Below are 25,660 nucleotides of genomic sequence, written 5' to 3'. Positions count from 1 at the left end.
ATTTCTAGAGTCTTTAAATGTGATGGTTGTGAACACAAACATTTGTGCTGAATGTACTGATTTCTTTTTTTACTCTTTCATGTGCTTTGTAAAATGGCAATCACATTCTTAAAAATTATTTTTTCTTAGATAAAGCCAATCTTCCCCAAAGGCCTCCTGTAGCTGTCTTGCCCCTGGGCACTGGAAATGACCTAGCTCGCTGTCTAAGATGGGGAGGAGGTGAGTATTTTGTGCCAAGTGCTGCATACATAACAGCCCAGCCACTTGTCCTTGTGGAGGAGGAATCAGATTTGTGGTGAACTTGGGTACACATGGTGGATATAAAACATAGCAGCATGACAAGTGCAACACTGCTCAAAAAGAGTGGTTATTAGAAAATACACATGGTGGATACCATATTCTCTAGATCAGGGGTGTCAAACTGGCGGCCCTCCAATTGTTGCCAAACTACAAGTCCCATGAGGCATTGCAAGGCTGACAGTTACAAACATGACTCCCAAAGGCAGAGGCATGATGGGACTTGTAGTTACGCAACAGCTGGAGGGCCGCCATTTTGACACCCCTGCTCTAGATAATTTCATCTGGCATTGTTTGCATTGATCTACCAGCCTTTGACAATATACTTGTGCCATTTTGATAACTATTGGCCAGTATGAAATCCCCCATTATTAAATATGTTATGCCTAGCTGACTATGTTCTCAAATCTTCCTGTGAGGATGCAGAGTGCCTTTTTTAAGTAGATTTAAATAGCAACTGACTTGACGCCTTAAAAGTATTCTGTTTGTGCTCACCTTCTATATTACATCATGCGGTATGATAGACCTGATTAAGGGTGACCCAAGTTTCCAGTCTGTGAATGGGCATAAAAGGGGATACCTAGTGTCATTTATTTGGAGGTGAATAGTTGAAGGCCATTTTAAGTACTGGTGGGATGCAGATTTTCATAAAATGACTGCAAGAGTCCAAACCTTTAGACATTTTTCGTGACTATTTTGTGAGCGTCCAGCCTGACATATAGGGGTTTATTTACTAAACCTGGTTGACTCAGAATCTTGTCCACTTCTGCATAAAAACCAATCAGCTTCCAGGTTTTATTGCTGAAGCTTAACTGAACATGCTGAGGTTAGAAGCTGATGGCTACCATGCACAGGTGCCCAAGATTCTGAGTCAACCAGGTTTAGTAAATAAACCCCATAATGTTTAAAAGAGAAAGAACAACTACCGTATTTGCCGGCGTATAAGACGACTGGGCGTATAAGACGACCCCCCTACTTTTCCTGCTAAAATTTAGTGTTTGAGCTATACTCGCCGTATAAGACTACCCCTCTTCCAATGCACACCAGTGGCAGGAATAGTGCCCCATCATTGGTATCAGTGGCAGGAATAGTGCCCCATCATTGGTATCAGTGGCAGGAATAGTGCCCCATCATTGGCATTAGTGGCAGGAATAGTGCCCCATCATTAGTATCAGTGGGGGGAATAGTGCCCCATCATTGGTATCAGTGGGGGGAATAGTGCCCCATCATTGGTGTCAGTGGGAGGAATGGTGTCCCAACATTGGTGTCAGTGGGAGGAATGGTGTCCCATCATTAGTGTCAGTGGGGGGTGGAATAGTGCCCCATCATTGGTGTCAGTGGGGGGGGGAATAGTGCCCCATCGTTGATGTCAGTGGGGGGGAGGAATAGTGCCCCATCGTTGGTGTCAGTGGGGGGGAGGAATAGTGCCCCATCGTTGATGTCAGTGGGGGGGAGGAATAGTGCCCCATCGTTGGTGTCAGTGGGGGGGAGGAATAGTGCCCCATCATTGGTGTCAGTGGGGGGGAGGAATAGTGCCCCATCGTTGGTGTCAGTGGGGGGGAGGAATAGTGCCCCATCATTGGTGTCAGTGGGGGGGAGGAATAGTGCCCCATCGTTGGTGTCAGTGGGAGGAATAGTGCCCCATCGTTGGTGTCAGTGGGAGGAATAGTGCCCCATCATTGGTATCAGTGGGAGGAATAGTGCTCCATCATTGGTATCAGTGACACCAATGATGGGGCACTATTCCTCCCACTGACACTTGCTGACCCTGTTCTCGTATGGTGCTGCTGCAGCCAGCATATGTGGTTGCAGCAGCACCTCTACACTGACCACTTACCTGCTGGTCCTGCAGTCGATTTTCGCGGGGCCGCTCGGCTCCACCCCCTCGCCGGTGATTGGCCGCCTGTGTGCCTTTCCTGAGCTACAGTTCTGGTGGCCAATCACTGGTGAGGAGGCGGAGCCGAGCAGCCGCACGAACATCCAGTGACTGAACTGAAGGCGCAGCCGCGCTTCCTGGACCGGATCGTCGTTGGACCGGAACCAGGTAAGAAACAGCCGCTGCCCACCCCTGTACTTAGTGTCCCTTCCATTGGGGGAAGGGGGGGGGGGCGGCGGCGGCAACGCGCCGCCCCCCTAAAAAGTGTCAGTATGCCGTATACCGGCGTATAAGACGACCCCCGACTTTTGAGAAGATTTTTAAGGGGTAAAAAGTCATCTTATACGCCGGCAAATACGGTAATAAAAATGACCCAAAGATTAATTTCTTTCAATCTGTTTAAATAATGGGGGAAATAAAACTTTGCAGGCTCAGGATGTCTGCCAGGTTTCATTGTTGTCTCCTTACTTGCTGTTCCAGAGATATCCTGTCACCCTCCCCCAATAAACTAAGCATCACAAGGACAGGAAGTGACTAAAACTCCCTAGGGTAGACACAAACCGCAGTTAAACATGACAGAATTGTTACCCATTCCCAGCTGTTTCAAGAACTAAAAAAAAATTGATAGAATTGGAATTTAAAATCCTTGCAAATACAACTGGAGACATAAAGAGGAGCTCCATAAAAAAATTATTTTTATCGTACAGTACAGGACACAGGATTCGATTCATAGACCAAGGGTTATATCCCATTACCTTTAGGAGATTAGACACTGGAAAGAGCTTTGCTGGGTTTGCCTCCTTATGTCCCCATACAACCCCGTCCACTCTGGGAGGCTTCCGATTTTTGCTAGTGTCCATATGTGATGGACACCCTCTCCTCTTGGATCAGAATTTCCCATAATATTTTCAACAAATTTAATAGCCTCCTTGGAATGACACCTATCAAGAGCTGATCGTTTACTGCCTTCATGGCTTATTAGCAGTTTCTTGATCATTGACCCTTGAGCACACCTTGGGAACCATACCCAGACACTGCAGTCACAGGGCTGGACTGTAATGTTTGCTCTGGGCACTCAGTCCTGTGTTCGGCATTTACCTTGGCACATGATGCAACAAGTGTAGCAGGTTGATATATAGGTCCAGGGCTGTAGTCCATTCCTATGGCTCCTTCGCCAAAGCCTGGATCCTGAATGGGACCAGTGATGTGGACAAGATAAGATAGGGTTTCCTTTTACGCCATTTACCTACTCGTTCTTGCTTTACATGCCTTGATGGCTTGCCTCTCTTTCTCAGTTTACTGCTGAAATTGTTGTTGTCTTATGAATTACCCTCTTGTTGATTTCAACAATTAGAAGTATTCTGCTTTAAGCCCTAGGTGTTTGCTGGTTGTTGATTGGTTGGGACAAAACTTGTCCACCTTTCTCTTCTTCAAAGTAACACATTTGGTGTACTACACTTCAACCTTTACCATATAAATGTTTTTTTTTTATAGTTTTCATCCATTTGATTTTTTCTTATGTTAGGTGATTGATTGTCCTAAACATTTTTGTTGAGGTCCCTCATTCTCTTCATAGCAGCCTCCCTTGGTGGGGCTACCTACCTTGTTCTGGCACATTGGTTTTTTCTTGGTCACTTCCTTTCTGGTTGCTATTTTCATATTTCTCCCTGTGTTTTCATCTAGCCTTGTTTAGGTATGGATCATTTAGATATTCTTGTAGTAGGGTTTTTCACATCAGTTGGTTATCTTGGTTGCTGTTGCCCACCCCCAGTTGGATTGCTTTTAGACACATACTGTATATACGTACATCCAATAATTACTGTGTCTTTCAATTGACAATAAATCAAATAAGATATCTGTACTCATGTAAATTTTTTCTTAACACCTTCCCACCCGGCCTATAGCAAATTGACAGCCCTGCGGGACACTCGCCGTTGTGACTGGGCGTCATATGAAGTCCTGTCAAAATGAGCCGCTCACGCGACCGCGAGGCCGCGCAGCGATGTGATCTGTCACTGGCTGTGTCGACGGGACACAGCCAATGAAATATCACTACACCAACCTGTTGCCAGTGTCATGTGACCTCTGTGACCAATAACAACAGATCACATGTCAATTGTATACAATGGATGGCTTCCTGTCATGCCATCCATTGTATACAATTATGTTGTTAGCTGTGACTGGTCAAGGCAGTCACATGATGTAGAAAGGGCCAATCACAGCCCATCTGTATCATACAATCAGCTTTGCCCAATCACAGCTAATCACAACAAAAGACTGAATTAATCCATTTCATTCAGTAACAATGACTGCAAATATCAATGAAATACATTGGTATTAGCAATGATAATGTGTTAAAAAAAATCCTGATCACTTGCCCAAAGTAGTTCATTGTTACTATGGTTATTATTATTATTATACAGTATTTATAAAGCGCCAATAGTTCGCTCAGCGCTGTACATTACAAAGGTAATGGTAATATTGTATTGCTTTGGTCACAGTGTGCTGAAAAATTAAATAGTAAAAAGAGAAAAAAATTTAACAAATAAAAAAAAAAATAATTGAAGTGGTTAAAGCCCATTAAATGACATAGGTCCCACCCAGGGGCGGACTGACCATTTGGAAACTCGGGCACTGCCCTAGGGCCCGGGGTCAGTAGGGGGCCCCATGAGATGCCCCTGGTACCTTTTTCATAGGCTTTTTTGAGTTTGGGCAAGGACACAGGGGCCCCATGTTCCCCTATTGCCCGGGGGCCCCATGAGTTGTCAGTCCGCTCCTGGTCCCACCCTTCCGTGCTTTTGGCCTTATTATATATTGCTTGCAAGAGGTTGGAGGCAGGGTTATACAGGGGTTGGCTTAATATTTTTTTTTTTTTTTTTTTTGTGTTCAAACCTTCATACGGTGTCAGTTTAACTCCAATGACCAATAATTATTATATTCATGTGTCCCCCAATGAAAACATTTTTCAGTAAGTGCAAATAATCTTAATATACCTATTATACTTCTTAGTCTCACCTGTATGTTAAATATGATAAATTGATAAGTGTTACAGTGGCAAAGCCATGAGTTTACAGTTAGTTGAATGATAAAGTATGGTATGCTCATTGAGCTGTTAGTCAATGCGTATTTTTTGGCTTTATTATTTGCAGGGTATGATGGCGAAAATCTAGTTAAAGTGCTAAAGGACATTGAAAGCAGCACTATTCTTTTAATGGACCGATGGAATATTGAAGTCATACCTGAGAACCCCAACGAAAAAGGAGATCCTGTCCCATATGAAATCATCAATAACTACTTTTCCATTGGAGTGGTATGCAGTACTGTCTTTACTCGTTACATATACTACAGGTGTATATATTCTTTAACATACCGTCTATAGAACATGAATGTGGTATATATTAACCCTGATACCAACTTTGCTCCCATTATTTCAAGTGACTTGGAATCTCATTATCTCCAGTGGCTTTTCAGGGCAATATTACTACAAAACATAAAAAAGGGGTAAATGTTAAAGCAGCTTTGAAACAACAAACAAGTGCTTGACCGTAATTGGCCGCCAACCATCATTAGGTAGTGAATGGAGGGGTAGATAAGAAAAATAGATGCATCTTCTATGGCTACAGAAAAATGGGAGGAAATGATAACCCCTGTGAAAACACACTTCAGATAGAGAGCTTTTCATGAACTCCAAGCCAGTTAAAGTACTTTTAAAGGAAATAGGTTTTACCTTAATACATTTTCTGCATTAAGATACAACACCTTCCAACAGCAGCCCCCCCAGCCCCCCACCTTAAACACTTACCTGAATCCTCTCTCGATTCAGCACTGTGCTCATCTGCAGCACCGCTCTCTTCTCTTCCTACTATCACAGGCTTCACTGAGAGCAGTGGGGGCCAACGGCTTCTGCTACTGTCAGTAAACTCCTGTGAAGAGGGGAGACGTAGCTGAGACACTGTGTATGCCTATGGATGCACACAGCCTGGCCTGGGAGGGACACTTGGAGAGGTGGAGGAGTGGAGAGCGCTGGTGGGGGGGGGGGGGGATCCCAGTAGAGGAGGTAAGGGGCCACTCGGTGCAATATGTTTGCCTGCACAGGATCAAATGGTACCTAAGTACCATGGGATCCGGTTGCAGAGTGTTTTTGTGCATGTACTACTTTTGGTGCGATCCAGGGTGATTTCAGCCAATTCAAATGAATGGGCTGAAAATCACACAGCACTGAATCACACAGGAAGCCTGCAGGAACACTGACCGCGTTCCAGTGCTTTTGAGATGTGAACTGGCCCTCAAATATCCTCCCAAGATAAACTATCCCATCTTAAATATTTAAAAAAAAATCTTTATAAAGACTTCTACATCTAGCTAATGATCTTTGCGTTGAATACAAATCCCAACTGAGTGCTTCATAATCATTGTTTCTAACTTTCCTAAAGTTAGATTACTTTGGTCACAAGTAACCACATCTATACTGGACACATTTTCTTGATCCAATATTTGTTAACTCTACAGATGGTGCTCACAGGGAGACATAAATGTATTCAGTTATGAGGGAATAGCGATGCATATTTTTAGCTATTCTGTTCTGCTTTCCTTCTGTTGTAAACAAGGAAATAGACACAATCTTTTAAAGAGTGCTTGACATGAGCACACCAAAATTTAACTTTATATTACACAGCAAGTACAAGTAAAATCAATGTTTATAAAAAAAATAATCCCTGAAATTTTCATTATTAACCTGTTGAAAAAGTCATTTTGTTTCTACTAAAAAATCAGTTTTATGGAAACCTTTACCTTTCATAAGTCTTTACGATGTTTCCTTCCTGCAGGATGCCTCCATTGCACATCGTTTCCATGTTATGAGGGAGAAATATCCTGAGAAGTTTAACAGCAGGTGAATATATGGGGTACTGAGGAAGAGGTGCTGAAGACATATGATACAACGATGCAGTGTCTTGAAAAAGTATTCATACTCCTTGAAATTTTCCACATTTTGTCATGTTACAATCAAAATGGTAAATGTTTTTTATTGGGATTTTATGTGATAGACTAACACAAAGTGGCACATAATTGTGAAGTGGAAGGAAAATGATAAATGGTTTTCAAAATGTTTTACAAATATTTGAAAAGTGTCGCATGCATTTGTATTCAACCCCTTTACTCTGAAACCCCTAACGGAAATCTAGTGGAACCAATTGCCTTCAGAAGTCACCTAATTAGTGACACTGTGTGTAGCTTAATCTCAGTATAAATACAGCTGTTCTGTGAAGCCCTCAGAGATTTGTTAGGGAACATTAGTGAACAAACAGCATCATGAAGGCCAAGGAACACACCAGACAGGTCAGGGATAAAATTGTGGAGAAGTTTAAAGCAGGGTTAAGTTATGAAAAAAAATCCCAAACTTTGAACATCTCATGGAGCACTGTTCAATCCATCATCTGAAAATGATAACAGTATGGCACAACTGCAAATCTACCAAGACATGGCTGTTTACCTAAACTGACAGGCTGGGCAAGGAGAGCATTAATCAGAAAAGCAGCCAAGAGGCCCATGATAACTCTGGAGGAGCTGCAGAGATCCACAGCTCAGGTGGGAGAATCTGACCACAGGACACCTATTAGTCGTGCACTACACAAATCTGGCCTTTATGGAAGAGTGGCAAGAAGAAAGCCATTGTTAAAAAAAAAGCCATAAGATGTCCTGTTTGCAGTTTGCGAGAAGCCATGTGGGGGACACAGCAAACGTGGAAGAAGGTGCTCTGTCAGATGAGACCAAAATTTAACTTTTTGGCCTAAAAGCAAAACGCTATGTGTGGTGGAAAATTAACACTGCACATCACCCTGAACACACCATCCCCACCGTGAAACATGGTGGTGGCAGCATCATGTTGTGGGGATGATTTTCTTCAGCAGGGACAGGGAAGCTGGTCAGAGTTGATGGGAAGATGGATGGAGCCAAATACAAGGCAATCTTAGAAGAAAACCTGTTCGAGTCTGCAAAAGGACTTGAGGCTGGGGTGGAGGTTCCCCTTCCAGCAGGACAACGATCCTAAACATACAGCCAGAGCTACAATGGTTTAGATCAAAGCATATTCCTGTGTTAGAATGGCCCAGTCAAAGTCCAGACCTAAATCCAATTGAGAATCTATGACAAGACATGAAAATTGCTGTTGACAGATGCTCTCCATCCAGTCTGACAGAGCTTGAGCTATTTTGCAAAGAAGAATGGGCAAAAATGTCCCTCTCTAGATGTGCAAAGCTGGTAGAGACATCCCCAAAAAGACTTGCAGCTGTGGTTGCAGCGAAAGGTAGTTCTACGAATCCCAATAAAATACATTTACGTTTTCGGTTGTAACATGACAAAATGTGGAACGTTTCAAGGGGTATGAATACTTTTTCAAGGCAATGTATTCTCTTTCAAAGCTACCTGTATTACTATATTGCCATATTTTTAAAACTAAAGAAAACTATGGTAATCAGATTAAATAAATAGCTATTCAGTATATTTAATTTTTGGTTGTTAGGATGAAGAATAAACTCTGGTATTTTGAGTTTGCAACATCAGAAACAGTTTTCTCTACATGTAAGAAGTTGAAGGAGTATGTAACAATAGAGGTAAGTGTTTCTATAAATGTCTACCAGAGACAAAGCAATGCGCTGTACTTGCATCAGAAGAGTTTACAAGGTCCTGGCAATTACTGCCTTTCTCCTGCTGAGGACTCTCTGCCTTGGAATTTCTCTGGCATTCGTTCCAGTGGTAACCAGAATGGGGCTTTATGCTGTATTATTCAGCAGGTGCACCATACCACAGGTGGAGGTATCTCAGTACTATGTTCTGTGTATGCTCAAACACCTTGTGAACAAACCTGTCCTGTACCATGCCTTGCCTTGTCATTTGTCATACCTCCTTTCCTTGCTTAGCCTGCATTTCCTATTTCCGGATTTGTTTTGTTGTTCTATGATATGCTTTTGTGCTTTGCTCTTTTTACCTGCTTGCATTTCCAGATTGTTTTAGTTTCTATGCTTTTGTTATGCATCATCTGTATATAGAATTGTCACTATACATTCCTGTTTATATTCAGTGTGGCCAGGTTCTCACCTATGTGTGTTGCGATTAATGTTTTTCGGTGCGATTTCTTGGCCGTTTTATGTTTATGATGCATTTTTTTTCCAATAGGAAAGTACTGAGTGCGACTTTGATGCGACTTTACACTCTTTGGCACTCAGTTGCATCAAAGTAGTGCAGGAACCTTTTCAAAGTTGCAGCCACTTTGAAAATGTTTTTGCACTACTTTGATGCGACTTGAGTGCCTGAGATTGTAAAATCGCATCAAAGTCTCATCAGAGTGGCACAGGAACCTTTTCAAAGTCGCTCCAACTGTTCCTGCACTACTTTGATGCAACTTCAGTGCCAGAGAGTGTAAAGTCGCATCTAAGTCACACTCAATACTTTCCTATCTGCCAAAAAACACCTGCATTTACAGTGCGGTTCCATTAAAGTCTATTGCACCAACAACACAATCTGCTGCAGAAAAAAAGTCCCTTACCCTTTTTTTTAAAACGCAGTGTCTGAAAACAAATATATGGGAACATGTCCCATAGGAAACCTTGTTAAATGGACTGCAGTGTGTTTCTGGAAAACACACTAAAAAACGCATAGGTGTGAAGCAAGCCTGAATGTGGGTTCTCAACCTTTTCTGTGGGTTTTTAACCTTTACATAATGAGCAGGGCCCTCTTACCCTATTGTATTTTATTGTATTGTAATTGTACTGTCTCCCTTTTGAATGTGAAGCGCTGTGGAAACTGTTGGTGCTATGTAAATCCAGTATAATAATAACAATAATAATAACTAGAAAAGCTAAAATTTCTGGGGAAATTGTGTGAAGTGTTCTTGCCTCCACCAATAGTCTACAACTGGAGTGGGCGGAGTAACTGTGTGGAGTGGCTTGTCACTCTGCTGCCTGCTCACACACCTGGGTTCCTTTGGCAACTCACTCTACAAAAGGGCAGAGAAGAGAGGTTAAAAACAAACTGCTCCAACTTGGCACTTCACTGGCGGTTGCCATCTTCAAACAGTTGTAGTTTAAAAATTATAAATCCTACACCGAAGAGCTTTATATTGTGAGAATCACAAGACCCAGACTTACATTTTGATCCATAGTATGTCTCTGAACTATTAAAAATGAAGGCACAGTCGCAGTTTGAGGTGGCTAGAGTGGAGTTTCAATGAATGTCAATAGGCGAATGAGTTGCAAACAAATGGTCATATTGTGAAAACTATCAGGACTATGACTTAGCCGTGAACATTTTTAGTGGCAGCAGGGATAGCTGAACGTTTTGATATAAGATTTGTGTAGGTGGGCTTGAAAATGAGGGAGTGATGGCAGTTTAGAAATCATGTCCTGATTTTTCAGCTCACACTCTAGTTTTGAACATTCCGCCATTCATTCCTATGGGACGAATTTCACCACAAAAACGCCGATATTTCGTGAACCATTCGGCGAAACGTTCCACAAAGTGATAGCACACCAATCGGGAACAATCCGCACGTTTCGGTATATTACTGTCTATGTAGTGTAAAAACTGTGGGAGGAGTTAGGGTGGTAAATTTGGCTATAAGAATATATATGTGAGATAACAGTAAATGGTCTTGCCATGCAAGAACACTTAATGACATCCTGCCAGATGGGAACCAATGTTGGGCTAGGTTCACACATATGCAGTTTGCGTTTGACCCGTTTCTGCATTGCGTTTTTCATTTTTGCACCTTCGTCTTTACCGTGTTTTTGCTGCGTCTATTTTTTAATTTTTATTTTTCTTGTTGCTAGGCAGATATAAAATGCAAAATGCATCAAAAATACAGCAAAAACACACTACATGCCTTTCTGCAGCATTTCCATTGAAGTCTATAGAACCAAAAATGCAACTTTTTGCTTTCAAAAATGTCCCTGACCCTTTCCAAAAAACATACTGGGTGAAAACGCGGAGATGTGAATGTGTCCCATACTAAATCATGTAAATTGGACTGTAGTGCGTTTCGGCAAAACGCTGCGGAAATTGCTTAGATGTGAACCTAGGGTAACAATAACGAGTAAAATGGTAATTGTTGGGACCTTGTACTTAAGCCCTCTTAGAATGTAAGCTCTAACAAGCAGGGCAATCTGATTCCTCTTTTACCAAAATGGATTGTAACTGTAATGTCTGCCCTGATGTTGTAAAGCGCTGCGCAAACTGTTGTTGCTATATAAATCCTGTATAATAATAATAATGTACTAGTAGAATATTTGTTAAAATGTTTTGCTTTAAGAATGTCCGTTCGATTTTCTAATCATTAGTGAGATGAAAAATGTTACTTTTCTACCACAGTGACAAAAAAATTTGACTTTTCAGGATGGAACATTTTTCCCAAATGAGCTAACTTCTAACAGTGTATGTGCTTTTCATTCAGCACGGTCCATTTTTTCCAAAATTGAATGTTAAAACCAAATAAAATTTTGACTTTCTTTCCTACGACATTTTTCAAGTCATTGAAATGACGTTCGTTACTGTACTATGTAGTGTTATATGGCCAGCTTTACACATAGTAAGATTTCTTGTAACATGATATACAATGACATGAACTGCACTGTAATTTTTTGCATCTCCATTCAAAACATTTGAAAGTGCTTCTTTTTATTAATTTCTGTTTAAAATCAGTGGATTTAATGAATATTCAGCTACTTATTTTCACTTTGCTAAGAAAATCAGAGTTAAATTAGAGTTTTTCAATTGTACTTAATGCAAAATGAATTATAGCAGTGATATTGACCAGTTACTTACTCACTGCTAGCAGAGCATTTAAGAAACTGCCTTCATAAAAACAGTGCTTCCTATTAGTAATGATGTATCATAGGACTATTGTCCAAACCTGTCCTCAGGCCCAATCATCAATTTATGTTCTGTGGATAATAAAAACAAATCACAAGCTTGCATTGCTAAGACATGTATCTCCACCCATACTCCTGAGGTTACCTGCAAAACATGCACTGGTGTCTGTTGAGCTGATGAGATTGCATCAGGTCCTCACTTTCCAGTACAGTGAAGAGGGGTGGGAAGAAAAATCCCCAAGGCTCTTAAAGAACTATAGGCAAAACTTTTATTCATTTTGGATAGAGTAAGGGAGGGTTATAACCCCTGTCAGAATTTTTGATCGCTATCTGTGTCCCATTGCGGAGATTTCCCTTCACTTCCTGTCGCATAGCCAAACAGGAAGTGAAGGGAATCCTTTCAAATTAAAGAAATTCCATGGGGGCCCCCAAGGTCACCAGAACTAGTGTCTCCATTGGAAGATTTGCCCTCTATTACTTTTCTGGGGAAAAGAAATGAATTCTGACCTGCGTGTTCGCAGTGTACACTGAGCTGTACATACACAGCTCAGTGTACAATTTCAGCATCAGCCAATATATATGAACTTCTGTGCATGAGCAGGAGTTACATCATCCAGGCTCAGTCAATCAAGATGGTTGTCTGGTGGCGCAGGAGCTTGTGAATGCCGCATCGCTGGAGTAGAGATGAGTACAATTCAGCTTTAGTGAGAAATCCTCATAAGGTGTTGACCTCATCACAGATCACTACATATTACTGGAAAATGTATCTGCTTCACTAGCACAAATATTGAATTTTAATATCTTTAAATAATGGATATTATTATCACTATTGTATATTTAGTGTGTTACTTTCTTTTGGCTTATGTTTCTTTTTAAGTGCTGTGGCTCCCCTTTGGATCTCAGTTCTATGTCTCTAGAAGGCATTGCTGTCATTAACATTCCAAGCATGCATGGTGGCTCCAACCTGTGGGGAGAAACAAGGAAACCTTTGGGAGAAGCTCGAAATTCTTCTTGCCAGAACTTACCAGAGGCCATCATTGATCCTGAGGCCCTAAAGTCATGTGTTCAAGGTGAGATAGAGGGCTGAAATTTTGTTCAAGATACTTATTAGAAAGCAATATTAATACGTCTAGCCAAGGGTAGGATAACCATTTTGGTGTCTTTAATTTTGTACTTGTGAAAATGGTAATAATCCAGTTGAGAGAATCGCCTACACTATACCATGTCGTGGTCTTGATGATGGCAGAACTGCCTGCCTCTTTAAAATGGGTCTAAAGGATATACATTTTGTAACTGGTGCTTCTGATTCAGAATAGGATAAAATGTGTGTGGATTAAAAGTAAGCCTCTCATGAGAGAAAAGTGAAGGCCTGTGCTAATCCTCTTCCTTTAATATTTTTGAGTCACTAACTTCGAACAAGTGTGCAGATGAGAACATCTGACTATGCTCTGACTTTCCTAACTTGCACAATTTTTGGGGGTCTGTAATTTGAAGAAGTGTTTGAAGCCAGTGGGAAGCATAGTAGCATTTTTAGCAGTTCAGCAATGGCTCCATATGTGGGGCCTTACATATGCAGTTCATTATGAGGACTATTTTAGCGTATCTTCTTGGAACTGCAGTTTGAATAAAACTGAAATATGACTCTGTACTTGTGTGGCTAACATTTGTCTATTTAGACCAGAAGATTACATTGTTGATTTTAGCTTTTTTCCTGCTTCTGTTTCCACAGACCTTAGTGATAAGAGGCTAGAAGTGGTGGGGCTTGAAGGTGCCATTGAGATGGGACAAATTTATACTGGACTGAAAAGTGCCAGAAAACGACTGGCCAAATGCTCAGAGCTTACTATCCGGTGAGTGTTTATTACTTAGACTCTATACTGTTCTCATATATAGTATATTACGTTTTGGTAATTCACATAATGGTGATAACACTGGCAGTCAGTCAGGAAAGGATCCTTTTGCATATATATATATATATGGTAAGCTAGAATCTCAATTATTATGTATAATGCCAGGGGAACTTCTGACAAGCACCACTTTCCCTGGTTAGTCCTATCACTGCTGCTTTTCCACCCTTTCTGCAAAACATATCCTTACTGTGCTGCTCCTTTTGTTCTAAGCTTTAACTGTACCTTGTGGGATTTCAACATTTAGGTTAGATCCCATAGGATTTCAGTGTGCTGGGTTTTCTCTCCCTTTCTCTTGAAATAAACAAGTCCTGTGTAAGCATCCTATAACACTATAGGATAGCTGGTTGTACACAAGTCATTGTATCTCTTAAGAGTTCTTCTGAAGTAATTGAACAATATCTGATGATCCTTCTAGAAATGCAGTCTGCTTCTAAATTCCTGTATTTGGCTGCCTTTAGTCAAAAGATTTTATCAATTATATTTTGTGGTAATCTTCTGGGGATGATTATTAGTATTTTTCGTAACTATTGCTTCCTAATTAAAACCTAGTAGGTAAAAATGTGTGTCCCCAAATTAAAGTCCAATTTGTCTTGAAAAACAAATCTGTAATATTTGAAGTTAGACTACAAAAACGTGTAAGGTAAGTAACTGACACATCTCCAGGTTGGAGTTATTACATTTGTTCTGGGGTCATTTTTCAAACAGTGTCATTTATTTTTTTTACATGCGAAATTTGAAAATTAAGGATGACTTAACTCCTATTTGAAGAAAATTACATTATTATCATTGTATTCTTTAAAAATTGATCAAACAAAGTACACAGTACAGGTGAAACTGAAAAAAATTAGAATATCGTGCAAAAGTTCATTTATTTCAGTAATGCAACTTAAAAGGTGAAACGAGATAGACTCATTACATGCAAGCAAGATAGTTCAAGACGTGATTTGTCATAATTGTGATGATTATGGCTTACAGCTCATGAAAACCCCAAATCCACAATCTCAGAAAATTAGAATATTGTGAAAAGGTGCAATATTCTCAGCTCAAAGTGTCCCAATCTAATCAGCTAATTAAGCCATAACACCTGCAAAGGTTTCCTGAGCCTTTAAATGGTCTCTCAGTCTGGTTCAGTAGGAATCACAATCATGGGAAAGACTGCTGACCTGACAGTTGTGCAGAAAACCATCATTGACATCCTCCATAAGGAGGAAAAGCCTCAAAATGTAATTGCAAAAGAAGTTGGATGGTCCCAAAGTGCTGTATCAAAGCACATTAATAGAAAGTTATGTGGAAGGGAAAAGTGTGGAAGAAAAAGGTGCACAAGCAGCAGGGATGACCACAGCCTGGAGAGGATTGTCAGGAAAAGGCCATTCAAAAGTGTTGGGGACTTTCACAAGGAGTGGACTGAGGCTGGAGTCAGTGCATCAAGAGCCACCACACACAAACGGATCCTGGACATGGGCTTCAAATGTCGTATTCCTCTTGTCAAGCCGCTCCTGAACAACAAACGTCAGAAGCGTCTTACCTGCGCTAAAGAAAAACAGACCTGGTCTGTTGCTCAGTGGTCCAAAGTCCTCTTTTCTGATGAGAGCAACTTTTGCATCTCATTTGGAAACCAAGGACCCAGAGTATGGAGGAAGAATGGAGAGTCACACACTGCAAGATGCTTGAAGTCCAGTGTGAAGTTTCCACAGTCTGTGTTGATTTGGGGAGCCATGTCATCTACTGGTGTTGGTCCACTGTGCTTCATTAAGTCCAGGGTCAACGCAGCCGTCTACCAGGAGATTTTGGAGCACTTCATGCTTCGTTCCACAGATGAGCTTTATGGGGATGCTGACTTCATTTTCCAGCAGGACTTGGCACCTGCCCACACTGCCAAAAGCACCAAAACCTGGTTCAATGACCGTGGGATTACTGTGCTTGATTGGCCAACAAATCACCTGACCTGAACCCCATAGAGAATCGATGGGGCAATGCCAAGAGAAAGATGAGAGACATGAGACCGAAAAATGCAGAAGAGCTGAAGGCTGCTATTGAAGCATCCTGGTCTTCCATAACACCTCAGCAGTGCCACAGGCTGATAGCTTCCATGCCATGCCACATTGAGGCAGTAATTGCTGCAAAAGGGGCCCAAACCAAGTACTGAGTACATATGCATGCTTATACTTTTCAGAGGTCCGATATTGTTCAATCCTTGTTTTATTGATTGCATGTAATATTCTAATTTTATGAGATTGTGGATTTGGGGTTTTCATGAGCTGTAAGCGATAATCATCACAATTATGACAAATCACAGCTTGAACTATCTTGCTTTGCATGTAATGAGTCTATCTCATAGATTAGTTTCACCTTTTAAGTTGCATTACTGAAATAAATGAACTTTTGCACGATATTCAAATTTTTCGAGTTTCTCCTTTATACATATTATCTGGGTTGGCATTGTATAAAATGCAAACTTTTTTTCACGCAGAACCACAAAGCCACTTCCAATGCAGATTGATGGGGAACCCTGGATGCAACCTCCCTGCACGGTAATAATGCATACCTGATTTTAGAAACCATAGGAAAAAGATTGTTCTACAGTTGTCCTTTTCCCCAGAATTTCAGGACTGGAGTTGTATAGTCCGCTCTTTTTCCTGAAAGCCTATTGTGGCATCATTATTCATAACTCTGACATATTTATTTGATAAAATCTCGTACACAGATTACGTTTTTTTTTCATTCACTCCAGCGGGCTGAATAAAAAAAAAAATTGAGAGATCGCTCTAAGTGATGCTAGTATAGCGATCTCTCCCGCTGTGCCTTTGTGTTCTAATAGGGGGGCTGACCCCACCACAGAAACACTAATCACTGATTTTCCAGCATGTCCCTGTGACAAAAGGCAATCTTTAGACCGACTTCTGTCAGAAGGACAACTGTATGCATGGATCGAATGTCGGCCGGTTCCTTCTGAACCAGCCAATATTCTGACCATGTGTGTGTACCCAGATTAAAGCAGTGCTAAAAGCAATGGGAAACTAACCCAAAGCAACCAGTCGGAACTCATTTTATCTGGTATAGCCACAGACCGTTAAATGGAAATTACTGGGTTCCTTACACATTGTTTTTTGCACTGATTGCTTGAAAATGGCTTCAAATCAAAGCTAATCTCCTAAATTGTAAGCTCCAAGGAGCTATCCCTCTTGTATTGAACTGTATTGTTGCTGTATTATCTCCCGTTATATTGTAAAGTGCTGAGCAAACTGTTGGCGCTATATAAATCCTGTATAATAACAATAATCAGCCCTCCATTCAAAGAAGAAAAACTCTCATGTTCCTCTTCATATGACGCTGGCCTAAAACAGACCTCATAGCAGTAAACATGTTATAGAATGTAATATAAGGATGATTTCTTATTGGGAGAGAGCAATAAGCAATTCACTTCATTTAGACTGACTCCACACCAGTGAGTTTGTGAACATGCTTTGTCATCTGTTGAAAGTGCATATATCATGATTTCTATGAGACTCTCAACACATGTTGATGTGCTAAAAAAAAATGTTGAGAACTTTTTTTTCTATTATACAAATCAGTGCAACACATACAAGTGAACTATCCCTTTTGAAAACAGTAGCTACCCTGTGTACAAATGTTGACTTTCATTACAAATGCATAGGTGTGTAGGAGCCTTAAACATTGCTTATTGATTGATCATTACTTTTTTGTCTTCCAGATTAAAATCACACACAAGAATCAGGCTCCAATGTTGCTGGCACCTCCCCCACGCTCTTCAAGCTTTTTCTCTCTTAAATAATACCCAGGGTGGACATTCCTTATCTTGATGACGATGACTCCTCCTGCCATCAGAAGTCAATGGACTATTCAGCATAACCCAATCCCTTCCTATTTCTCTTGCTCTAACTGTGCTGCCGTCTCAGCCCATATACAGAAAACCCCATTTCCATCTGCAGTGCTTTTTAGTAGCTTGGGTAACAGCTGGGCTGTCACTTATTTTAGGATACGTGTCCATTATATAAGCAGAGTGCCAGTTTCCTGTTCTATGAAAGCCTTATATGCGGTTATATAATATTGACGATAGAATACATGTTATCCTTAGAGACCTGTAAAATATTCTCTCTGCACATGTATGCTTTGTTCTTAAAACCTGTTGTACAGATAATTGTGTTACTATAGCGCCTATAGTAATAGAAGAGTATATTTTCCATATTTTATTTCATTTTGTGCCACTATCGCCGCCAAAAAGTCCTTTTGGATTGTAATTCCTATGTTTACAGAATCCAGCACCTTTAGACTAGTATTAGAAGAGAAGACTGGATTAGCACAAAAAACTTGTCTATAACAGAGAATGCTCAGAATATGACAGCCTGGCCCCCTATAACTTTTGAAGAGAAGACCTAATCTGAGGCTACCAAGTCATGTTTGTGTTTGACTTTTTGTTTAGGGGAGGGGGGAGTTGATGGCTGCCCACAGCTGTACAGGATGGTACACAAGTTGCTTTGCCCTATGTGCCATAGGTGCAGAATACAGTGCAACAGCTCTTGCAGAACATGACTCATGACCTTCTTTTGCAGTTAACATGGGTACGAACCACATAGGAGATCGGATCACACTGCACTGTTTTTATTTATGTATTTTGTTTATTTTTTTTTAACTTATGAACCATATACCATGAATGATTATAACCAGTGGCTGAGATTACTCTGATTTTAGGGTCTAATTTAAACAAATGAATAAAATCTTTGTGGTTATTAGACAGTGCTTCACAAAGGAATCTCCATAGAATGTGTTTGTCTGTTATTATCTTTTAATCAATCAAATTCCTTTTTTGTACTCCCACAAAAAGTCACACTTTCTCCCTAGAAAGTATACAATCTCACATAACCTTTTTGTGATAACCATAAATTAAGTATAATAAATTCATATAATCAAAACTAAAGATAAAATAAAAATCTATAAAAATCTATAAAAATATGTGAATTGTGTCCAAAAAAAAAAAAAAATTTTTAAATAGTAATTGTGTCCAATATCCAAATCCCAATTTTCCACCTTGATGCAGTTAGAAGGCAATCAATCCTAGATATTCTGAAATACCTCAAAATAAAAGAAAAGAAAAACCATAGTGCATTATCTTTTACATATATAACACTCCACTCAGTGCTCAACACAAAAATCACTCAAATTGTGCAAAAAAAAAAAAACTTATACAAATATTCTTTTAATTTATATAAAATTCAAACCCAAAAAGTGAAAACTCTGTGATCAATATATAACCACACACTTTGTGATCAACCACTTCAATTCCAAAAAAACACTCTGTGCACAACCCCTAGTGAATAGTGATACTAGGTACTAGTACCCTTTTTTATTCCAGCCACAAATGATACCAGGTACTATTACCCTCTTATAGTTGTTTTCAGGCATGGGCTATCAAAAGTACTCCTTCCTTTCCAATGCTTTACTCCAAGGGCAATCCTCCAATATCCTCATGAAAATAAACAGGCTCTTAGGCAGAATCCATATTAAAGGAACAAATTTAATCCAAACTTACATAAAAGAAAGCAGACTCCGGCTCCCAGCATTACTCCTTCAATGGCTTTTTACAAACATTTTAGAAAACCACATGTACACCACCAAAAAGATGGCCGCGGCGACACTTCCGGTTTGGCGTGCGTGCGTCTTGACGTCACTCCCTTAACGCGTTTCGTCACTTCCAGACTTCATCTGAAGGGATTATCTTACTGTTATTATCTTACCTCCTTCTAACTAAAAACATTAACATGAACCTGAGAGAACTGAATGATGTCATTGCTGATGTGTAAAAAAGTTTCAGGATGCACCACGTGGTGCCTGTTCCAGTGGCTCACTAGTTAATGAAGTTAGGTTCAGGATGGCAGATTTGGAGCCTACACCTTTCAAAGCTAGTCTACTTAAGTGGGAAAAAGTTAAAAACTCTCAGTTGGTTTGCTGTCTGTACCTCCATGGTGCAGATTTGTTCCTCACTTCTCTACAAAGTGACAGTAGTCACTGGGACAGGATGTGAAGTAACACAGGGACAAAGACAGCAGTAAAACCTGAGACAGGCTCTAACCATTACCCCCAAAAATGTTTTTATTTGTGAATTATTTCTTGATGGGGATATTTTCACTCACTTCCTGTCCTATATAATCACCAGAACAGAAAGTGAATCGTTCTAACATAGAAACACACCAGTACAACCTTAACAGAAATTCTAACACCTTGTTCTATCCAAAATTAAAAAACTTCTACTTTAAACCTGTACCATGAAACATATAGATTGATTAGCCATAATATTATGACCACCCACCATAACCCTTCAAGGCATGGACTCCACTAGACCTATGAAGGTATGTTGCGATACCTGGCACCAAGCCTTCAGTAGACCTTCAAGTCCTGTAAGTTGTGAGGTGAGGCCTCATTGGATCAGACCTGTTTTTCCAGCACATCCCATAGATGCTCAATTGATCTGGAGAATTTGGAGACCAAGTCAACATCCTGAACATGTGTTCCTCAAACCATTCTTGAATTCATAAGACCAGTCCACCTTCTGCCATTGCTCTGTGGATCTATTGTGATGCTCACATTACTATTGTAGGTGCTTTTGGCTGTGGATACAGGTCATTCACAGGCACCCTGACAGGTCTACGGCTGCACAGACCCATATGCAACAAACTGCGATGCCCTGTGTGTTTTGACACCTTTCTATCGGAATCAGCATTAAGTTTTTCATCAATTTGAGCTACAATAGCTCTTCTATTAGATTGGACTACATGGGCCAGCCTTCACTCCCCACATGCATCAATGAGTCTTGACCCCCATGACCCTGTCACTAGTTTTCCTTCCTTTGGACTACGTTTGGTAGGTCCTGACCACTGCAGACCAGGAACATCCTACAAAAACTGCAGTTTTGGAGATGTTCTGACCCAGCTATCTAGCCATTACAATTTAGCTCTTGTCAAAGACCCTCTAGTCCTCACTCTTGCCCATTTTTTCTGCTTTCAACATATCATCTTCATTGATAATATGTACTTGTTGCCTAATATATCCCACCAACTTTCAGATGCCATTTTAACAAGATAATTACTGTTGACCACTTTACCTGTCAGTGGTTGTAATGTTATGTTTGATTGGTGTATAAGCTACAACTGCAGAACTCAATAGCTAAACCACTGCTGAAAATGCAAGTTACCTGGCTGTTTCTGACTTTCTCAGTTATCCTGAACAAATATGCAACCATGAGAGTACTAGTGAAAGCTGCAAGCTTGCTTTGGGTCAGTGACCCAAAAAGTCTTGACACAATTGGATCAGCTTATTAATCAGTCTTCTTGGATAGAATGGTTAGCAGTGGAAGAATGGCATGTTCCCCTGTAGCTGTAAGAGTGCATTCTAGTCCCAGAAAGAACTTTGCAAAAATGTCTGGCTGTTCTGAGTGTGCTTGTGTTGCAGCTGATTCTTAGGGAATCCATAGCCCCCACCCACCCAATCCTCTCTCCAGAATCATTTGTATAGCCCCCACCCACCCAATCCTCTCTCCAGAATCATTTGTATAGCCCCCACCCAATCCTCTCTCCAGAATCATTTGTCTTTAACCATTATCTAAAGAGAATGATTTCTATTCCTGTTGAAAAATCTGATATCTGCTCCAAAACCTTTTTCAGCTGAAGGCTTATCTGAGCAAATACCTAAAAGTAGTCATATTTGTAAAGATTAAACCCATTTTCATACTTTCTGCCCATTTTAAGACTGGTCAAAGCCTACACCTGCCTAAATAATGACTGCATAATGCCATCACAAGCATTGAAAAGACACAGGTATTCAATGTCTCTTGGATCAAATGTATGGTAACCCAAAGATTTCTTTTGCAGTTACTGTAGAAAGCCTTAATTAAGTTGGGGGCATATTTAGGTTTTATAGTTTAAAACACAGTAGTTGGTGATTTGTTAACCACTTCTCGCTATGCACATGCTTTTTATCTGACATTCCATCATATGCAGGAGAGAATTATTGTACAGCTGTGCTTACAAACTAAAATAACTTTAGCATGAGTAGAGCCCATTGTGCACTCACTCACTGCACGCATTTAGGGGAATTCAAAAAAGAATCATCCCAATTTTTGGCAGTATGTCCCTTCAAAATGTCCTGCTGCCAGTTTTGGTAGCTTTACCAAAACATGGCAGATTCCGGTTTGTGCCTCTTTTAGAAAAACTGAATTTTTTTTTTAATTCACGTACGAGAAAATGGGATTTTTTTTTTTTTTGGTTACCGTAAAATCCCTTCCCTCTGAGTTCATCAATGGACACAACCTCTGCTTTTTTTTTATCCATGGACAAACAGGGTTTTATAGTCCCACCTACAGGAGTAGAACATTAGGCAAAAAAAAAAAAAAACTTGGCACCTTCTATGAGCAGTCCTCTCTGGGCATAAAACCCCCTCTCTGCTATAGGCCTCCAGTCAGTCACAAGCAGTGTCAAAGAAGAAACTCCATAGAGGATGTGTGCTGTGTCCGCCAATGAACTCAGAGAAAGGGATTTTACAGTAACAAAACAAAATTCCCGTTTTCTCTTACAGTCATTGACAGACACAGCCTCTGCCTCTTCTTCTTTATCCATGACCAAACAGGGATGTCCCCAAGCAGTGTCACAATGAAGGGTGGGCAAACCAACTAAAGGAGAAACAACCCCAGGGTAACATGCCCACACTCCGAACTACCCCAAGGGGTGCCCGGGAGCCCTAAACAGCTGCCTGCAAAGTGTTGCGACCAAAACCAGCATCGGAAGATGCTAACACATCAAACTGATAAAAACTTAAGCAGCAGATACCTAATGTTGCCACGCCCAGGAGGTACTATGGTCCTGGTGGAGTACGCCATAACAGGGAGGGAGGTTCCTGCCACCTAATAGCATATGCCTGCACAATCGTCTTCTCAGATCCAACAGGAAATAGTAGCAGAAGAAGCTGCCATGTCTTTCCTAGGACCGTCTATGAGTGCAAGAAGAGAATCAGATCTCCAAAAGGCAGCTGACACAGAAAAGATACACGCAAACCAAGTCCAAGGAGAGCAAAGCCAGCCCCACATCTGCGATGGCCAAGGACAATGTCTTCATTCAAATGAAAAGCCAACACCACCTTCGGCAGAAAGGGGGAGATGTAGGTCAAAGCACCACCTTGGCCTTGAGTAAGGCCAGATAAGGCGGCCCACAGGACAAGCTGCAGACTCTAACACCTGACGAGCTGAGGTGATAGTAACTACAAAGGCAAATTTCTGTGAAAGCGTAAATTAAGGTTATATGCTGAATGCTCTCAAAGGGAGGCTCCTAAGGACACTAGGCAGAATGACTGGAGGCCTATAGCTGAGAGGGGGTTTTATGCCCAGAGTGGACTGCCCATAGGAGGTGGCGAGTTTTTTTTTTCTGCCTAGTGTCCTACTCCTGTAGGTGGGGCTATAAAACCCTGTTTGGTCATGGATAAAGAAGAAGGGGCTGTGTTCATCAATGAAGGTATTGCCACACCAGATACAAAAATAATTACCTCCAATTCATAGATAACAAAAATGGAGGTAATTAAGACCAGCTGTAAGTTGGTGTACAGAGACAGACAGAGTGCCTGTCTGTATGCTGTGTTGTTAAGGAGGCTGTCAGCTTTATAACCAACAACCTGTGATGGTGTACAAAAATGGCAACCACTCCTATTTAGGACTAGCTTTAAAAGCAATGTACACACAAAAAGGTTTGCACAGTACAAAAAAGGTTTTTCCAGCACACTTACCAGCAAGCCGGCAAAAAAAAAAAAATGTCACTAGCTTACAGTTTGCATTAAAAACAGAGGTTTTCGTTACACAACATTTGCAAATCTATGTGAAGCTGCACTGCCTCATCAAGACCCCTGTGTAAAGTGCAGTCCTAACACTAATATTTGGGAGTCTTCATATTGGAGCTATTATGCCTGGAAACCGCTTTCCTCCTTACAGGCTTCTAGGTTGGCCTATATGTTTTTTTTAAAGTTTTTTGGTTTGCCAGTGTCCAGTCCCTCTTTTAAGTGGCAGCGTGACCAATGGTAAATACTTATTTTTACAAGTATGTGTATAGCGCTATCAATTTATGCAGCTCTTTACATATATATTGTACATTCACATCAATCCCTGCCCTTAAGGAGCGTACAATCTAAGGTCCTTAACTTTCATTCATACATACACATACAGGTGCCAATGTAGATAGAAGCCAATTAACTTACCAGAATGTCTTGTGTGTGGGAGGAAACAGGAGTACCCAGAGGAAACCCACACAGGCACAGGGAGAACATGCAAAATCTGTGCAGATAGTGTTCTGGCTGGGATTCAAGCAGACAACCCTAATGCTACTAGGCAAAAGTGCTAACCACTTAGCCATTGTGCTGCCCATGCTTCCTGTGTCTTTCAGTGGACCCAAAAAAAAAGGATTTTTCAGTGAGTGCAAAAATCCTATTTTCTATCCAGCCATCTTGAAAGTTTTACAGCCATACTAGAAAGCAGCCAGGTTGGTGACCTCCCTTTTCTTTGCTACAATTAAGGAAATCAGCTAGGTCAGCTCCTTGCGATTGGGCAAATAAAGCAGTACACTTGTGAGTTTAATACTAGTTCTATATAAAATTATATTTAGGGCTTTTCCCAAAAAAAAATCCATACTGGATTCAATTGTGTTTTATATTTGCCTGTAATTTAGTTTTAACCCTTTCACTGCTACCGCTGCATCAGCACAGCATGTACACATAGTTTGTCTACATTTTATTCTTATTCTACAAGGTTTTCGTCTATCAGAAAATATGTACAAAAACAGCTCAGACATCAAAATGGTTATGGAATAGCAAAAAAAATGGTGGCTGTATTGGTTCTCATTTTTCAGATTGAGAACATTTTCATACCAGAAATGCAGTGTCCTTATATCTTTTTGTGAGCTTAGCTGGAAGCATACCAGTGTTTTCTTATTTGTGTAAAATAAATAAATGGAAATTAACAAAGACTGACATATTTGAAAGCCAGCCTGCATAAGTGAAGTATATTATTTGCAGGATTACCAGTTTAAAATAAGGGGAAAGCTTGAAAAAGAAAATGAATGCAGCCATCACACCTAAGGACTGGAAAACTGCAAAATAGAAAAGTAAGAAAAATCCTTAGTTAGACTTACCGGTGACAGCATTTCTAGGAGCCTTTCAGGACAACACCTGGAGAGAGTGCAGCTCCACCCATAACACAGGAAGCACAGCAACTTAAAAGTCCGCCTCTTCCACCATGCCCTCAGATATAGCCGAGTAACCTCTGACATGCTGGAAATTAGAAACAGAAAAAACAGATACCATGCCAACCACAGAATTACGGACATAGTAAAAAAAAAAAAGGGGTTAGAGGCTGCAGTCTTGAAAGCCTCCTAGAAATACTGTCTCGCATCTAACTAAGGATTTCTCCCCTCGCCTTTCAGGACAGCACCTGGAAAGGATAACTGTGTAACTTACCCCTAGGGTGGGACCACCACTTGCAGGACCTTCCTGCCAAAAGACTGGTCTAGACGCAGCCAACAAATCCACCCTATAATGGCATATAAATGTGGAAAAACTGGACCACAAAGCCGCTTTACAAATCTGTTCTGGAGATGCACCAGCCTTTTTAGCCCAAGAGGAACGTGTAGGACAAAGGGTAATTCCAGGGATGAGCTAATGTGTCCAGG

The 25,660-nt window shown here is 40.7% G+C and overlaps 1 protein-coding gene across 3 annotated transcripts in view; it reads left to right on the top strand.

Moving 5' to 3' along the window:
- The window catches only part of DGKA (diacylglycerol kinase alpha), a 261,031-nt gene extending 242,303 nt beyond the window's left edge, over window positions 1-18,728 (top strand). For all 3 annotated transcript variants that reach the window (XM_089680184.1, XM_089680200.1, XM_089680192.1), the window contains 8 exons: window positions 130-219; window positions 5,323-5,483; window positions 7,000-7,064; window positions 8,694-8,784; window positions 12,914-13,106; window positions 13,766-13,886; window positions 16,417-16,477; window positions 17,659-18,728. In XM_089680184.1, the coding sequence (XP_089536310.1) occupies window positions 130-219; window positions 5,323-5,483; window positions 7,000-7,064; window positions 8,694-8,784; window positions 12,914-13,106; window positions 13,766-13,886; window positions 16,417-16,477; window positions 17,659-17,739 (863 nt within the window). In that variant the 3' untranslated portion in view covers window positions 17,740-18,728. The remainder of the gene's footprint in view (window positions 1-129; window positions 220-5,322; window positions 5,484-6,999; window positions 7,065-8,693; window positions 8,785-12,913; window positions 13,107-13,765; window positions 13,887-16,416; window positions 16,478-17,658) is intronic.
- Window positions 18,729-25,660: the final 6,932 nt, after the last annotated feature.

This window comes from Staurois parvus, unplaced genomic scaffold (genome assembly GCF_062004578.1).
Source record: "Staurois parvus isolate SC_StPar_1 unplaced genomic scaffold, SC_StPar_1.0 ptg000017l, whole genome shotgun sequence".
NCBI lineage: Eukaryota > Metazoa > Chordata > Amphibia > Anura > Ranidae > Staurois > Staurois parvus.
The sequence above is the reverse complement of the archived record's forward strand: the minus strand, read 5'-3'. Positions and strand labels throughout refer to the sequence as shown.